Here is an 18,031-nt window from a genome sequence, read left to right on the forward strand (position 1 = left end):
ACAAAGCAATGTGTTGCTGCAAGATGAGTGACTAGCAGAAAACCTGGGCAACTTGAATGTGGCAGTCATTTGCAGGGCCCACGGGAGGGCTGGAACGCATGGCCTGATAGGTCACATCTTCGAAGAAATTTTTCTCCCTAGCATCTTCCGGATAACACAGAGGACAACATAAAGATGTTTGCCTTGATGTTTTTGGGAAGTGAAGTTTTCTGGAAAAAAAGACTAATGTGACTGTCCCTTTCCCAGGGTTTAGGTGAAGAGCACAAACAAGAATGAAAGGTGCTTAGAATGGCTCAAAAGGAAACATGAGTTGTCTGGCCTCCTTTATGGCTGGGCCATTGACATGCACTGGCTCTTCCCACAGCACCTTGCACAAGAGCAGAGTCAGGGTTTCAGTGATCTCCTCTCCCTTGTTGGCTTTTGCACATTCTCCCAGTGTTACACACCTGTGGGCACCTGTGAGGAACTGCTAATGGTCTCTGTCTCACATTTCTAGTTCACAGGCTAAAATGTCCAGTACCTAGACAGCTTCAACTCAAGACTATGTCTCATCACAAAAAGCAGCTTTCCCTTAGTTCTTCCCTGCATTTTTACCCACCCACTCCCTCTGCAGCTAACATATGTACTGAGGGAGAAGGAGATCTCAAGAAACTTCCCCCTTTCCCACTTGCTGCTTGTGTCAGCCCATGAAGGCACCACTGCTCAGGGAGGTTCCTCCTCCTCTTACATCCTTCTGGGGCTATATCCGCTGCAGAGCAGCTGAATGCTAAAGAGGAAAGCAAGCTCCGTACTGCAAGTTCTCATTGTGCTGTTCCAAGGTGTGCATGAGACAAAGGCCTGGAGTTCCCATCACTAAAGCCAGAGCTTCTTTGCCATGGGACACAGAATCACAGAATCATTATCACTGGGAAAAACCTTTAAGATCATCCAGTCCAACCACCAGCCCACCCCCACCATGCCCACTGACTACATCCCTCAGTGCCACATCCACACGGTGCTGGGACACCTCCGGGGACAGTGACTTCACCACCTCCCTGGGCAGCCTGTGCCACGGCAGCACCGCTCTGAGGCAGAAGAAATGTTTTCTAATATCCAACCTGAACACCCCTGGCACAACTTGAGGCCATTACCTCTCATCCTACCTCTTATAGGGCTGGAGACACTCCTTATTTTCAGGTACTTGATATTTTCCTGTCATGTTATGGGCTTTTTTTTTCAACACACACGTGGCTTAATGCCCATAACACACAACAGTACTCTCTCCTGCCTTCCACCCCCTAGCAAAGGCTGCCTACAGAAGCTGTGGTGTACACAGTGTGTCCTTAGTGTGTGTCCTTAACATAGGCAGGTATGTGCAATGGGACATCAAAGGCAACAAGAACATAGAACAGATTCAAGTGATGATCTGGGACTTTACTCACAGTAAGAATCATAGAATCATTTGAGTTGGAAGGAACCTTAAAGGCCATCCAGACCAACACCCCTGCAATGAACAGGGACATCTACAACTACATCAGGGTGCTCAGAACCCCTCCGGCCTGACCTTGAGTGTCTCCAGGGATGGGGTATCCACGACCTCCCTGGGCAACCTGTGCCAGTACCACACCATCCTGATTGTAAAAACTTTTCCCTTATATATATATATATAGATAGATAGATAGATAGATAGAGAAAGGTTCAGATTTATATATAAAGATGCAGATCTCTGTTACAATGTAGATGCTTGGAAAAATCCCTGTTTTGACCAGGAAAGCCCAAGCCTGGATGTCTACTTACAGACAGTGATTGCTTACAATAGCTGGGTGCACAATCTCTCTGCAAGATCTGTTCCACTGCCTCACCACACTTACTGTATATTGTATATCTTGTTCTTTAGGTTTTTTTGTTTGTTTGTTTGTTTGTTTGTTTTTTAGGAAAACATATTTAAAATGTACCCCAGACCCAGTAATCATATGTTCACTTCTTTTTCCCTACTGCAATACCTACTGTCAAGGGCACAGACCTATTGAAAGCTATCGCTACCGCGCATTCATGTGGCAGGGAAACTTGGGTGCAAGGCTTTGGAGAGAACGGAATGCAGGAGGTGTAGGAGCTGTGCTGTGTGTCTGTTTCACCAAACACCTCACTAGAGCATTGCAGGAGAGTGCAGGGAAAGGCTGAAGGCACCCAGAGACGGTGTGAACGTGCATTAGGGTCCTGGGAGAAAATGTCATTTTGGTGCCTGAAACAGAGGGAGAAATATGCAGAGACAGCATCCAGCTGCAGGTTCTTTCCCCTTCTTTTCCAGCCTCGGGATGAACTGCAGAGCTGTTTTGGCAGCCCGGCCTGTCCGCTTGTCTCTCCGCGGCTGCCCCCCCCCCCCTCCCTCTCCCTCCCGCAGCTCCGGAGGGTGGAGGTGCGATTCGCTATGCCACTTTTTTATTTCCAGCACGCTTGACAGGCTGGGCGAGGAAGGCGTTAATGTTTTCTGACAGGCCCCCTCTAATTGTTGGAGCTTTTCTTCTCTGCCTTTTCTGTGAAATTCTGACTTAGGCGAGCAGCATAACAAAATGCTCTGGCATTGAAATGTGCGCTTGCACTACACTGGGCCGGGGAAACAGCATTATTCATGAAGATTTTCAGCTGTTTTTGTCTTTTAACTAACCTTTGAGTTTGATCAGAGGCGAGCCGGGCTCCCTTTCTCAAAAGGCGGTCTTGGCAACCCGACAATGGAGCCAAACTGTTTTCCCTGTTCAAGAGATAACTATGCCGTTGAGTTGGTACATGGGGAAATTAATCTTCAGGCGCATACAAATGATAGATTTAACTCGGTCTGCAATCGCCCGCGTGGGATTATTAATAGGATGGGGGTAAGGAGCAGGAAAAAAAAAATCGGGCTGGGGTGGGCAACCTGAAATTAAGGGGAAAAAAAAATCCCAACCCCAACCCCATCATCCCTTTTGATTGCATAAAGCCCGCGATTGATTCCTCACCACTTGCCTTTTGCAGCAGGAATTAGCCCCGCATTGTGCGGGCTGACACGCCAAAAGCGAGCCCGCTCGGGAGCAAGAAGTTGCGGCTCGCTGGGACCGACCGGGGGGTTAGGGGAGGGCGATGGGAAGGGAGGGGGGGCAGGACGTTATCCTTGCGTGCCCCGAGTGGCGGAGCCGCCCCCGGCCGGAGCGATGCTGCCGGGCAGCTGCCCGCTCTCCTCGTGTGCCCCGGGCCGGGGGAACGAGGGGATGCGCGGCGGTGCGGGGCGGGAGCGGGCGGCACCTGCGGCGGGCGCACGCCGCCCCCGAGCCTGCCCCCCCCCCCCCCCCCCCGCCGGGAGAAAGACTGCGGCGTGACACGCGCGGGGGCAGCGCTGCCCGCTGCTGCCCGCCCCGGCGGCCCCCCCAGGGGAGAGCTTTCAAAAGGCAGGAGCTGCACGGCGGGGAGGGAATGGGGGGGGCGGGCGGGGGGGGGGGGGGGGTAGAAAAAGAGAAAAAAAGAAAGAAAAGAAAAGGAATGGGAGGGGAGAAAAAAAGGGGGGGGGGGGGGAGAAGAAAAAAAAGAAAAAAATAAAGGAAAACAAAGTTTTGAAAATCGCTCGCAGTGCTTTGGAAATGGGGTCTCTCCGGGATGCAGAGCCGTGGGGGGGGAGGGAGGGGGGGAGGTGGAAGGGAGCTGCCCCCAACTCCTACCTGGAAGTCTGGGGAGCGGGGCTGAGGGCGAGCGGCCCGATTTGGGGAGGGGGGAAGCGTTTGTTAACGGGCCGCTTTTCCAGCGTGACGATAAATACATCCAGAGGTCAATCAATGAATAACACGCGGCTCAGCGACCTCCATCTGCAGCCCCCTCCTCGCCTTGCGGCCCCCCCAACCCCCAACCCCCCCAGCCCCGAGCAGCTCCACAACTTCTCCTGCGCCCAAAGAAGTCCCTGATTTATGGAGTTTGCCGATGCTAAGTGAATACTGTCTGTCAGGCAGCGCTGAAAGGCGCTCCGCACTAATACAAGAAAAGGGCTTTGTGTTGCTAAGCGATTAGAGCAGATGTAATGAGATTTACCCCAATCCTGCTTTGCCCTTTCCCTATCTTCAGTAAAATTGTGTGTGTGTGTTTTCTTTCTTTCTTTCTTTCGGGAGGGGAGCCGAGGGGAGGAGGTGGGGAATTTCGGAGCCGGCCTTACGCATTGTAGTGAACAACGGCGTAACTTTGCCTTTAGTTTAATGAGTCTGGATATTTACTATTCAGAAGTGAGCAAAAAAGAACACCTGTCTACACAAGGAAGAGAAATTTCGCCTTTGTAACAGAATGAAACATTATCCTAATGTTATATTCATAGCTATAAATTACCCGCTCCGCTTTCTTTGCATACCTTATCTGCGCGCCAGCAAAAGTGGGTAAATAAAAGGGAGATGCCGCGAAGGATGGAGGCGTATAGCGGTTATTATTTTCATAACTAAACATTGGCTCCTAAGCAGGGAGTGCTGCGTCGGAGCAATGAGGGGTGACCCTGGGCTCCCCCCAGGGAGATGGTATTGGTCACTTTGGGGCGTGCGGCCGCAAGGAGTGCACTTGGAAGGCAACGTGGAGAGGTCACAATACATTGGGCATTGGAGCAGGCTGCCCAGGGAAGCAAGCGGTGGAGTCACCGTCCCTGCAGGTGTTTATGGAAGGGGTAGACGTGGTACTGAGGGACGTGGTTGAGTGGGCAATAGTGGCGGTAGGTGCATGGTTGGACTGGATGATCTTAGAGGTCTTTTCCAACCGTAATGACTCTGTCATTGAGATGTCCACGTATATCTGCACATCTACACGTGTGGGTGCACAAACACACACCCCGCCACGGAACCTGGGGTGCTCCACCAAAGTTTTTCCCTCTTCTTTTTAAAGCAACACATCCCCGCACAGTGAGGCTGGGTGGGTAACACCACACCACACACACACACACACACACACACACACAAACACCGTGGCTCTCCCTGCTCTTTGTTGGCTTTTTGGAAGATGCATTTTGCGCTTTGCTTTCCGCTCGGCTTGGTGCACGCCAACTGAATGTGCAATGCTGCCGGAGCCGGGCGCGGAGCAGGAGGCGGATTCTGGTCACGTCCGTGCTCACTGACAACAAGCGGGCCAGCCAAAAAAAGAGGGAAAAAAAAAAAAAAAAAAAAAGAAAAAGGGGAGGGGGGGGGGGGTTCCAATTTCTTTTTGAATCTTGGTAATTGGGTACTTTTACACGCAGATCACGCTGTTTGGGCAGAATAACAAGTGCAGAAAGCCCGGTGTCTCAGAGCTGCCACCCATTCCTACGATGGTATTTATTTATTTTCTCCCCTCACACCCCACCTTCCCCTCCCTCCCCCTCCCCCCCCTTTCTCTGCTCTATGTATGCAGCCAGGCTGGCACAGGGATGGGGTGCAGCACCCGATTTTGGGGCTCCATCCCTTGGGGGACACACAGAGAGTGACACAGCATCCATCACCTTTTGGGTTGAGATTACACAGAAGGGCAAGAAAGCAATGGTGATACCGCTCCATCTTTGCATATTTATATAAAGACATACACGGTACATCCATCAGATACAAACACTTCATAGGCAGCTCAGCTCTGCCACGGGATCCTTCAACATTTCATCCTTACATTCGCTGTTGTCAGTGGCAAAACAGAAGTACGTGCAGCAGGCAGCCGAGTGTTTCAATTAAAAAAAGTTTTATTACGAAACTAGTTTGTATAAAACAGGGTTATACAGGGCCTGGTGAGCTTGTCATAGAGCAATACGAAAAAGGCAGTGCCAGCGGGGCCGGTTGGTTCCTTATTTGTAGCATTGTCACTTGGTTGGTTTTTTTTTTTCCCCCCCAAAAGGCAGCATACAAAACCAGACGGCCGCTCTTCTGCGTTTGGACAATAGCTGCATAAACGTGGTTCCCTCGGAACACGGTTTTCACAACGTTATTAATACATTAACAAAGTTTCTATGAAGTAAGACACGTCGGTGCTAAAGTACAGCTGGAGGGAGTCCAAGGCCTCGACAAAAGCACGGACCGAGATGGCAGCGGGAAAGTAACGCCGACCGCACGTCTACACACCGAGAGGTAAAAGCATCGTGTATTAAAAAACGTATCAAGATATACACATTTTAAACCATTTGTACAAAACCTCTATAAATCTCTCTCTCTCTTATGTACAAAAATAGCTTAATATATGTCCCCAAACTGGTCAGGGAGGATACAAATAGATTTTCTTATAATAAAAAAATTCACCAAAATAATAATTAAAAAAAAAAAATTGGAAGCATTCTATGGTGAAAAAAAAAAGGGTCGGAGGGAGGGCGACTCTGGAACGGGTCGGGGGGGGGGTTCTTTGAGTACAGCATAGCTTCATCTCGACATCTCCACAAACACCGGGAAACGTGGTCCAGAGAGCGCGGAGCGGCCGTACGGAGGGGACGGGCAGCAGGGAAAGGGCTCCTCGGGGCCACCGCGGGGCACAGAACGGGGTTCGGGCCTCCGGGCTGAGGGTGGCCGCCCCGCCCGCCCCGCGGGGACGCAGCCGCCCGCCGAGAGCCGTGCCCGCACCGCCCTCCGACGGCGGGGGAGAGGAAAACGCAACAGTTGGTAGTGGGCCGGCGGCGGGGTGCTCCGCGAGCGTGGCTGCGGGAGAGGCGCTTATCTCCCCTTTCGCGAGCGTCCTGAAACGACAAAAGAGAGAGGAGGTCAGAGCCGCGCCCGGGAAAGAACCGACGGGGAAAGAGAGCCGTCGGGGAGCGCCGGAACCCCCTCCCCGGCCGCCCTCGCACACCCACCTGCCGGGGCCGGCTCAGAACCAGCTGGTGAAGTCGAGCAGCTCCTGCTCCTCGGGGCTGAGCGGGTCGTAGGAGCCCTCGTCGGAGGAGTAGGAGGAGACGGGGGAGCCCGCCATGGAGTTCATGTCGTGGGAGTAACCGGGCGAGATGGTGGGCGACAGCACGCCGGCCTGGAAGGCGGCGCTGACGGCGTCGTGCTCGTCGAGCAGCTGCTGCAGGGCGCGGATGTACTCGACGGCGGAGCGCAGCGTCTCCACTTTGCTCATCTTCTTGTTGGCCGCGCCGTTGGGGACGTGCTCGCGGAGCGTGGCGAAGCCCAAGTTCACCAGCTTGACGCGGTTGCGCTCCCGCTCGTTGCGCCGCGCTACGGCGGCGGGCTGCTGCTGCGGGAGGCTGTAGCCGAAGCCGCTGAAGTTGAGCCGCCTCTTGCAGCGCATCAGCTCCGGCGAGGCCGAGCGCTGCCGCTTGGCGGCCCGCGCCGCGGACGGCTTCCCGCCGGGAGACGGCCGCCCGCCCGCCGGGCTCAGCTGCGGGAGCGGCGGCGGCGGCGCCCCCGGGGGCGGCCCCGGCGGAGCGGCGGCGGCGGCGGCGGCCACGGCGGCGGCGAAGAAGCAGGCGGGCTGCAGGAAGGGCGGCTGCCCGCTGGCCATCCCGGCGGGGCTGCCGCTGGCCATGGGCGCGGGGGCGTCGTGCGAGGCGGGGGCGCTCCCCGTTGCCCCCCGCCGGAGGTGGAGAGATAGAGGGGGGAGAGAGAGGAGCGGCGGCGCCCGCTCGTCACGCGCGGAAGACGGAGAGGGGAGAGCGGCCGCGGAGGGCGGCGGCCGGCCGGGAGCGGGGCGGCTCGGGCCCCCCCCTCCCTTCGCCCTCCGAGCTGCGGCGGCGGCGGGGAGGCTCGTGGCGCTCGCGTGTGCGCGGGCTGCTTTGCAAAGCCCCTTTTGCAAAACGGCGGCCGGGGATTGTGTCTCTTATAAGGGGCGGACGGGGCTCGCCCCCCCCCTCCGCCCCCCTCTCCCCTCTCCTCTCTCCGGCACACACACGCCCGCGCTGCCCCCCGCCCTCCCCCCCGCACACACGCACGCTCTGCACCTTGCGCCTTCCACGCTCCCCGGCTCCACGGCCGCGGGGCGCCGCCGCCCTTCAGCACTTTCGGGGGGAGAGGGGGGCTGTGGGGGTAGGGAGGGGAACACGACACGTACCCCCCCCCAAATCCACACCCCCCTGCAGACCCCCACACCCTCCCCTCCCGTCCCGCCGCCCCCGCCGCACGCGCGCTGCCCGCCGCGCGGCCCCGCCTCCCCCCGCCCCCCCGGGGTCCGCTCCCCCCGCCCCCGCCCCTCCCGGGTTTGTTGTTGCAAGTGCGTGCGCCCGGCGCGTGCCGCGCTCCCGGCCCTGAGCAAACACCCGCGCCGGGGCGCCGGGCCGGGCGGCGGCGGCGGCGGCGGCGGCGGCGGCGGAGGAGGAGGAGGAGGAGGAGGAGGAAGGGGGAGCGGCCCGACGGGGCGGGTCGCGGCGCGCGTGGGCATTGCGGGGATGGAGGACGTGGGGTGCACGGGGGACGCGGTGTTGAGTGAGGTGGGGGTGGCTGTGACTTAGGGCACGCGTAGCCCTCGGGATGCTCAGTCCGAGTTGCCACTCAGAGTGCTGGGGTCCTTCCCATACCGAGTGCCACAGGACGGCCGCAGCACGGGGAGAGTGAGAGTGTTTTGTTGGGCGCCATGAAGGCTCGGGGTGCTCAATGGGGCTGAGCAAGTGGATGCGCACAGTCAGCGTGCCCATGGCTGCCAAGTCCCATTTCCCATTATTTCCCATTATTTCCCTGGCTACTCCATCCTCCCTACACGTTGCTGCTTCCCCAAGCAGGTGGTGGCATCATGGGAGCATTGGCATCCTGGGTGACACAGCTGGGGGGACACAGCCATATGGCATGGCCATTGGGACGCAGCCACGCTCAGCACTGGGCAACAGCAGTGAGCCCCCCTGGCACATCCTTCTTCTCCTGCCCTTCCACCTTGCACAAATCCACGTATCCATGCAAGACTGTCACATAGTTTTGAACCTTGCTTCCCCACCTTTGTGTGTACTTCTCCACTCGGAAAACTCAGAAAGGAGTGCTACCTTTTGCTCAAAACAGCAGAGCCGTTGGCAGATTGCATTAACACAGGTGGGATTACCTCCCTAGGAAGTCCCCAGCAAGTGGCTGCCGTGCCCACTGCTCACGGCAGCCTGAAGGCACAGTGGGAGGTGATCTGCGCAGACCAATCTGCTCAGGTGTCAGTGGAAATGAGGGCAAGAAGCAGCTCTGCGGACCCTGCAGACCTCACCCACAGCAGCCTGGAGTTGCAGAGAACTCCCTCCTCTGCCATTGCAGCCCTGATCCTTGCTAGGCACTTGGGGGTCAACAGCATTGTGAAATGACAGAACTGTACTGTGCACCCACTGGATGGTCTCTGAGCAAACTATCATGGCACTTCTTAATGCAGTTGTACAATGGAAATGGTGAAGTGTATCTGTGAGGTCTAACCTCTAGCAGATCCTTTATTTCAGGGTCCTCTTCACTGATCACTGACTTTCGTTCTGATTTTTAGCTTACTGTCCCATCCAACATAGAGAATTAATTGATCTTCTCTTACAGAACCACCACATGCAGACAGGATACAGCACTCATTTTTAGTCTCTGCCTATTGAGCTTGCATTCCATTCAACACCTTCTGGATGATTTGCCCAGAGAAGCTGTGGGTGCCCCATCCCTGGAGGTGCTCAAGGCCAGGTTGGATGGGGCCCTGGGCAGCCTGATCTGCAGGGTGGCAGCTCTGCCCACAGCAGGAGGTTGGAAATGGGTGGGCTTTAAGATCCCTTCCGACCCAACCATTCTATTATACTATGATTTGCTCAGGGACATACCCATCACTGCACTGGGAACAGCATCAGCAGCGCCAGATGCAGTACATCTACTCCATGGTATGACGCCATAGGAGTGAGAGAATAGGAACACATCAGTGCTGCCATTCACCTCCCAGTACTCTGGGATGGGGCAACAGAGATCAGGAAATTAATTACCAAAGGAATGGCAGCCCTATAAGCTGTAAATGTACTTAGAGTAATTTTTCTGATGTTGCCTACTGCAAGAACTGGCGTGGAAACACCGCAGCATGGAGGTTCCTTTCCCCAGGAGGCAAAATGGGACCAGAGTTCCTAGGTCCGAAGTTCTTCAGACTCAGGAGGCTCTGAATGAGAGCTCCTAGGGAGGCAAAAGTTGCCAGTCCCTGAGATCACCACATGTAACTGTGCATCAACCCTTTTCCTGTCCTCGCCCAGCTCTTCCAGCTCCCTGTGCCCAGGCAGTGATGGAGGCAGAGCCCTTCCCCTCCCTGTGCCATCCCCACTGCAGCGGAACGAGCCCACCCTTCACATTCTCCCAGTAATGCCAATCTCAGCATCTCCCCACTCTGCTTGGTCCACAGAGCAGAGGGACTGAGGCTGTCAGATAAACAGACAACAAATATTGCTGCAAGGGCCCCACCTCCACCCACTTGTATGCATGGTTCTGCACCTGCACTTCAAAATTCCTAACTCTAACATAATGATAAATAGCCCTTGCCCTTTTCATTGGGCTTTCTTTTCCTTTTCCTTTTCCTTTTCCTTTTCCTTTTCCTTTTCCTTTTCCTTTTCCTTTTCCTTTTCCTTTTCCTTTTCCTTTTCCTTTTCCTTTTCCTTTTCCTTTTCCTTTTCCTTTTCTTCTTCTTTTTCTTCTTCTTTTTCTTCTTTTCTTCTTCTTTTCTTCTTTTTCTTTTTCTTTTTCTTTTTCTTTTCTTTTTCTTTTTCTTTTTCTTTTTCTTCTTTTTCTTTTTCTTTTTCTTTTTCTTTTTCTTTTTCTTTTTCTTTTTCTTTTTCTTTTTCTTTTTCTTTTTCTTTTTCTTTTTCTTTTTCTTTTTCTTTTCTTTTTCTTTTTCTTTTTCTTTTTCTTTTTCTTTTTCTTTTTCTTCTTTTTCTTCTTCTTCTTTTTCTTTTTCTTTTTTTTTCTTCTTCTTCTTCTTTTTCTTCTTCTTCTTCTTTTTCTTCTTCTTTTTCTTCTTTTTCTTCTTTTTCTTTTCCTTTTCTTTTCCTTTTCTTTTTCTTTCTTTTTCCTTCCTTCCTTCCTTCCTTCCTTCCTTCCTTCCTTCCTTCCTTCCTTCCTTCCTTCCTTCCTTCCTTCCTTCCTTCCTTCCTTCCTTCCTTCCTTCCTTCCTTCCTTCCTTCCTTCCTTCCTTCCTTCCTTCCTTCCTTCCTTCCTTCCTTCCTTCCTTCCCTCCCTCCCTCCCTCCCTCCCTCCCTCCCTCCTTCCTTCCTTCCTTCCTTCCTTCCTTCCTTCCTTCCTTCCTTCCTTCCTTCCTTCCTTCCTTCCTTCCCTCCCTCCTTCCTTCCCTCCCTCCTTCCTTCCCCCCCTCCTTCTTTCCTTCCCTCCTTCCTTCCTTCCTTCCTTCCTTCCTTCCTTCCTTCCTTCCTTCCTTCCTTCCTTCTTTCTTTCTTTCTTCCTTCCTTCCTTCCTTCCTTCCTTCCTTCCTTCCTTCCTTCCTTCCTTCCTTCCTTCCTTCCTTCCTTCTTTCTTTCTTTCTTTCTTTCTTTCTTTCTTTCTTTCTTTCTTTCTTTCTTTCTTTCTTTCTTTCTTTCTTTCTTTCTTTCTTTCTTTCTTTCTTTCTTTCTTTCTTTCTTTCTTTCTTTCTTTCTTTCTTTCTTTCTTTCTTTCTTTCTTTCTTTCTTTCTTTCTTTCTTTCTTTCTTTCTTTCTTTCTTTCTTTCTTTCTTTTTTCCCTTATTTTTTTTTTTATTTTTGAAACCTGGTACTTTCATTATTTTATTGCAGCTTTTTCTGTGCCTGAATTACAGTCACACTCCTGAGCTCTTTTGAAGTTCTTTATTATTATTTTTTTATTATTATTACCATTATTTAAACTTTGGTATGCCCCCCCCTCCCCCCCCCCCGCCCTTTAAAGGCCATTTATGTTATGATTAAACGCCGCCTTGGAAAAGCAGAACGAAAGTCGTTAATCTATATAGATCTTCAAAGAATCGATACATTGGGGACTTCTGTAGGATTTGTTACACTCCATTTTGTTACAGTAGGCAGCTCGTCTGGATTTGGGCACATGTGTTTCTCTCCCTCCCCTCACCACCCCCCCTTCCAGCTCCCCCCCAAGAGTGAAAATAAAGTAAAAGGTCTTTCATGGTAAACAAAACCAGCTTATTCTCCACATAGAACACATGAATAGCTGAAAAAAAACTTACAATAAATGGTGCATTTTTTTCTCTGCTGGGTATAGCATTCAAGATCAGTCCAGTATTCAAGAAGCAGTCCATTTTTTGCTCAGCAAGAGAGTTTAGAAAAGAAGCGTGGGGTCTATTCAAGGATCTTTTCCCCCTTCACAATTGCTGGGCTTTATGAAACCTATCTTCCATGCCTTGTCAGAGTATTTCTGGGGACCAATTAGTGCTTTGTTGCAAGGCTTCTTTGCTGAATCTTTGAGCAGCAAGAAAAAGCTCTCTTGAGTCTCCCCTTATTTTGACTATTTCAGTCATTACTCAGTGTAATAATTAATATGACAACTGGACGCTGAAGTTTGTATAGAAACACCTCGGCTGCAGGAGGGAGCGTGCAGTGGGTGGTAACAAGCTACGGATCAGCCCGAGGAGCCACACACACAAGGGGGAAAAAAGAGGGGGAGAGAGAATAATGAATGAAAAGAAAGAGGGAAAGAATAAAGATAAATAAATAGTTGGCGCAACCCGAAGAAGTATAATACAGACTTGGAAGGAAAAAAAAAAAAGGCAATTAGGAGGCGGGGGGAGGAGAGGTGGACGGACCCCATGGAGGTGAACTTATTTTGAAACAGTTTCTGCATGAAGAAAATTTTTGAAACTTTCCTACTTTCAGTGGGAAGGAGAGCGATTTTTGGCGGTGAGTGTTCCTTTGGAGAAGTGATCTGCAAGGGGCATCTGCCTTCACTTCTGCACACTGAATGGACTTATGTGCCCTCCCTTCTTGAGCATCCCTTTAAAGAAAGGACTCTGAACATTAAACCGTGTTGGTGAATAATTGCTGCCCGTCCAACAAGAAAGTTGGGAGAGTTACTTGTGTTGTGCCCTCTCCATGAGGAATGAAGCCCATGCCCCAGATGAGGAATTAAACCCGACGTCTGACCAGGGACAGCGCTGAATTCCTATTGAAAGGCGTCTTGGGACAAACACTCATCGCTTCGGAGACATTTCTTAGGCTGCCAATTAGGGCATAATAAATAATTAGAGGTTTTAAGCATATTAGATACAGCTCATGCTAATGAGCTACATCAGGTCTTGTGCTAACCTGAAGTGACAGTTTGCATATAGGGTTGAGGAAAAAAAAAGGGGGGGGGGGGAAGAAAGAGAGAGAAAGAGAGGAAGAGAGGAAGAGATAGGGCTGAGAAAAAAAAGGGGGGGGGAAGAAAGAGAGAGGAAGGGAGGGAGGGAGGGAGGGAGGGAGGGAGGGAGGAAGGAAGGAAGGAAGGAAGGAAGGAAGGAAGGAAGGAAGGAAGGAAGGAAGGAAGGAAGGAAGGAAGGAGGGAGGGAGGGAGGGAGGGAGGGAGGGAGGGAGGGAGGGAGGGAGGGAGGAAGGAAGGAAGGAAGGAAGGAAGGAAGGAAGGAAGGAAGGAAGGAAGGAAGGAAGGAAGGAAGGAAGGAAGGAAGGAAGGAAGGAAGGAAGGAAGGAAGGAAGGAAGGAGGGGAGGAAGGGAGGAAGGGAGGAAGGAAGGAAGGAAGGAAGGAAGTGGAAAAAAGCAGTCACCCCAGTCCCACCCCGTCCCCGGTTCCCCCCTGCCGCTCCCGCCGGTACCCCATTGTGCGGCCACGCGTCCCGCGTCCCTCACGGCCGGGGATACATCAGCCACGATGCCCCCGCCTCCCCGCTTTTTGGATAGCAACATTGAGGATGGAGGAAAGAAAGGAGGGGGGGTGGTGGTGGATGTTTTCCGGAGCCTCCCCTCCGAGGTGGTAGGAGGGTAAGAGGGGGTTCGCGCCGTAAATGCTGCAGCCTTGAGAGGCGGCAAACCACTCCGGGGTACGGGGCTTCTGCAGCCTACTGTCCCCAGTCTTCGGCGGCCGCTGCCATGGGGACACAGTGCCACCTCCCGGCCACCCACGAGCGGGGACGGGGACGCCGTCCGAAGCACTTAGCAGTGGGCTGCAGGGGTGGGAGGGGAGCCCGACTCTGCAAGGAGAGTGAAATGTGTCCGGAGGTTTGGTGACCATGGGGTGGGAGGAAATTCGGTCTGGTTGGTGTCTAAAGGAGAACCACAGCACCATGAGATCCCTGGTAAATGCACGCACAACATCCATAAATCATAGAATCATGGAATTATTAAGATGGAAAAAGACTTCTCAGACCGAGTCCAGCTGTCTGCCCATCCCCACCATGCCCACTGACCACGACCCTCATCCACACAGTTCTGGAACACGTCCAGGGATGGTGACTCCACCACCTTCCTGGGCAGCCTGTGCCACTGCAGCGCCTCTCTTTCACAGAAGAAATTGTTCCTAATATCCAACCTGAACTCCCCTGGCACAACTTGAGGCCATTACCTGTTGTCCTATCACTGTTACCTGGGAGAAGAGGTCAACCCTCACCTCTCCACAACCTCCTTTCAGGTTGTTTTAGAGAGCAACAAGGTCTCCCTCGAGCTTCCTCTTCTCAGACTGAACAATCCCAGTTCCCTCAGCTGCTCCCTATAAGACTTGTGCTCCAGACCCCTCACAACTCTGTTGCCCTTCTCTGGATACAATCCAGGGCCTCAGTGTTTTATTGTAGTGAGGGGCCTTCACTAAAGGACACCCCCTGCCTTAGTCGCATGCATCTATGTTGAATCTTCCTTTGGGATTTGTTCAAGAGCATCTAGGAACGCGTCCCTCTGCTTGATGCTCCCTCAGATTGAGCAGGACACCTGAACCAGGGACCCAGGTATCCTCCCACAGGAAGGGACATCCCTGCCCTAACCACAGAACACACAGCTCAGGGAAGTCACTGCTCTCCAAACACTAACTAAAGGCAGGGAGGAGAGAGAGCACTTTGAAAAGCAGCCAGAGTCCATGGTCCTTTGAACTTGCTTTGTGCTGGCCAGTGAAAGCAGCCAACTTTCAGTGCAAAGAGCCCTTTCAGTTGTGGCTGAGCAGCATGGCCAGAAATAGATGTGTGTGCAGTGTGTTTGTGTCAGGAGCAGGGGTATTTTGAAGGGATATGTGGGGTGTTTAGATGGAGGCAATAAAATAGCAAATCCTGGCTAGCAGTGCCACTGTGGGGCAAAGGACCTGTGCTTGGTACACTGAACCAGGGCTTCAAAGGCAGATCTGGTAATTTGGATTCTGAAACTGTCCAAGGTAACCAGGACTGATGCAATCTTGTGTTCATACTGCAGTGACATTGGCTTGATCTGTGGAGCAAATATCAGCCTGCATGCACACACAAACATGCACCTTTGCTCCAGAACAAGAGAAATTGGGAATTCCTTCTGCCAAGAAGCTTTGCTTCCTGCAGTCCCAGTGCCTTGTGCTACCAGGCAACTTGTGGAGGTTCTCACTAATTAAACAGAGAACTGATGGCAATGCACTGATGAGGTTATTATAATTGTGTAGCAAGTTAGAAACTTGCAATATAAACAGAAAAAGGAGTGAATGGAAGGAGTCAAAAACAGCAAATTGCAAAGATTTGGCATGCACAGTACTTTGCATACTCCATGTTTCATTTTGCCTTGCAATTACTGTCAAGGTAGAGTGAGCAGAAGATCTAAAACATAAGAACAGGGGAAGGATAGGAGGGAGGAAGAAGAGAAAATGCACATAAAATTCACAGAGAAGGGAAAAAAAAAAGACAATCAAAGGTTAGTAAAAAGAGAAAGAAATAAAGAAAGAAAAAGGAAGGCAAAAAGAAATGACAGAAAATGTGGTTTATGACTGTGGATGGCACAGACATTCTGGCCAGCTTTAAGACACACATCTAAGTTTTTTAAAATGTAGTTGAAAAATGTGCCACATAGAGCGTCATGGCCTGTGGGAAAAGCAAGGAGCAAACAAGAAGAATTGATGGAAACTATTCTGTTCTACATGGGGAATACTATAATCAATGCTATTGCCATCCTAATCTTACCGCCTTAATGCAAGGTGACCTCCAATGTCCCTGTCATGGACAAGGCCATGCCAGGTGCTGCACAAACATAGGACACAGAATGCTGCCTCCTGTAGTGAACTCATTGACTGAACAGTTCAAAAACATTAGGCTGGATGCTGCTGGCAATTAGGAAGGCTAACCTCCCTTTCTACTACTGGACCATCTCTCCTTGTCCCAGTCTGCTGACTCAGTGTCAACAGTGCTTAGCATGTTGTGTGTATCACATTTGGCTTCCCGCTTGGACCTGCTAGCCTATACAACAGGCTTCTAGTCACTTTCTACCCATCACTTTCTACACATGCATATAGCCAAAGAGTGTACAAAGAAGGACACTCCCTGAAAAATGGATATATTCGTGCTCAGAGAAACGAGTTACTGCAGTGCATACCATACAGCAGATAATAGAATAGATATAAGGAAAAGGCATTCTATGATAAAGGTGGTAAGGCACTGGAATAGGTTGTCCAGAGAGGTGGTGGATACTGCAGCCCTGGAGACACTCAAAGTCAGGTTGGAGGGGCTCTGAGCACCCTGATCTAGCTGTGGGTGTCCCTTTTCATTTCAGGGAGATTGAACTAGATGGCCTTTAAGGGTCCCTTCCAACTCAAACAATTATTTGATTTCATGATTTCAGTGGGCTGGTTTCTGAGTCTATGGTCATGGTGCTGAACATGGGCTTGGACTAGGATTCCTGCAAGGGGGTCCCTACTGTGATGCTGATCAGATTTGATAGTTATTGGATTTCGTATTTACAAATAATTCATGTCAATCCTTTGCAAAAATTCACCATTTTGAATTCTCTCTAGTGCATGCAGTAGGGATTCCCTCATGTCTAAAGCAATCACAAAGAGCTGATTCTTCTGTACCATGGAACAGAGAAATTGAGCTCTCTTCTATGTTTATCACAAAAATGTAGCAAGATTACCTGTCTTGACATAGCTTGTCTTAGTGTGGACTCCATCCTTCCAAATAACAAAATAGACCTTGACCAGTTGTTCGGATTTATTTGTTTATTTATTCCACTTGTCATCTTGTATCAATCTATAATTTTCCATCATTATCTCCAAGGGAAGAACCTGGAACACAGGAAGCTACATACAAACACAAGGAAGAACTCCTTTCCTATGAGGGTGACAGCATTGGAATAAGCTGCCCAGAGAGGCAGACTTCTGTAGAGATATTCAAGACCCATTTGGACATCTACCTGCTGTAGGGAACAAACTCTATCAGAGGGTTGAGCTCTGTGATCTTCAGAGGTCCCTTCCAATCCCTACAATTCTATGATTCTGTGATTCCCTTCAGTGACTCTTTCCAAACCAAGTCTGGGCTGATTTATATGAATTCTTTGTGCAAAAACCTCTTCCAAATTCCCTCTTACCCTTGTGACTCTCCATGGCTTACATTTATTGCAAGGACACATACACCTTTTGCAATTCTTTTGCATACTCCATGCTCCTTTTTTTTTTTTTTTTTTTTTTTTTTTTCCCCTTTATCTTCTTCACTTTTCCATGTCTAGACACATATTCCAGTGTGCCATTTACATGGCTGACTCCTGTTCCCCGCTTCTTTTATGTTTGGCCTCTGTTATCTCTTTGCCTGGTGTAATGAGCTGTGCCTTGTGCTCTCTGACCTCTTGGATGCAGCCCAAAAGGCCCTGCTAAAAGACAAACACCCAAGCTGCTGTGCTGTGCCCCGTGTCTGGCACGCAATGAGAGGCTGCTGGAGAACATCTAATCTCCGATCATGTGGAGTGATTCCTTCTGGGCAGCCCACCTGATGCTGAGTGCACACAGCCACAGGAAGGCTGAGACAGAGCACAGATGTGCAGGAACGAAAGCAGTGGCTGAATCGGGAGGAAGCGGGCTGCTAATTCAAAGCATGTTGCTCATCCCCAGTGGGCACAGATAAAAGCAATATGCTGGAGTGCTCTTATGGGGACCCAGAGAGCTTGGCTAGTCCATATGCCAGGACAGGGTGGGTGGGTGGGGGGCGTGGAGTGAGAACGCCCCTTTGGCACAGCGTCCAGGGGAGGGAGCTGAAGAAGGGAATGGGTTTGCCTTGCTTGCTGCACTTTAAATACCTTTGAACAGAGCTCTGGCC

At 51.3% G+C, this 18,031-nt stretch overlaps 1 protein-coding gene and 1 long non-coding RNA gene across 2 annotated transcripts; both read right to left on the reverse strand.

Moving 5' to 3' along the window:
• Positions 1 to 1,041: 1,041 nt before the first annotated feature.
• Positions 1,042 to 4,108, reverse strand: LOC124417673. The gene is made up of 3 exons (XR_006933291.1): positions 4,030 to 4,108; positions 2,645 to 2,728; positions 1,042 to 2,221 (listed from the first exon to the last, which is right to left on the reverse strand). It is a non-coding gene; the product is annotated as an uncharacterized LOC124417673 (long non-coding RNA).
• A 1,546-nt stretch (positions 4,109 to 5,654) lies between these two features.
• Positions 5,655 to 7,705, reverse strand: ASCL1 (achaete-scute family bHLH transcription factor 1). The gene is made up of 2 exons (NM_204412.2): positions 6,767 to 7,705; positions 5,655 to 6,652 (listed from the first exon to the last, which is right to left on the reverse strand). The coding sequence occupies exon 1, from the start codon at positions 7,438 to 7,440 to the stop codon at positions 6,781 to 6,783; it is 660 nt and encodes a 219-aa protein (NP_989743.2). The 5' UTR covers positions 7,441 to 7,705; the 3' UTR covers positions 5,655 to 6,652; positions 6,767 to 6,780.
• Between the last annotated feature and the right edge of the window lie 10,326 nt (positions 7,706 to 18,031).

Source organism: Gallus gallus, chromosome 1, assembly GCF_016699485.2.
Source record: "Gallus gallus isolate bGalGal1 chromosome 1, bGalGal1.mat.broiler.GRCg7b, whole genome shotgun sequence".
In the NCBI taxonomy this organism is placed as follows: domain Eukaryota; kingdom Metazoa; phylum Chordata; class Aves; order Galliformes; family Phasianidae; genus Gallus; species Gallus gallus.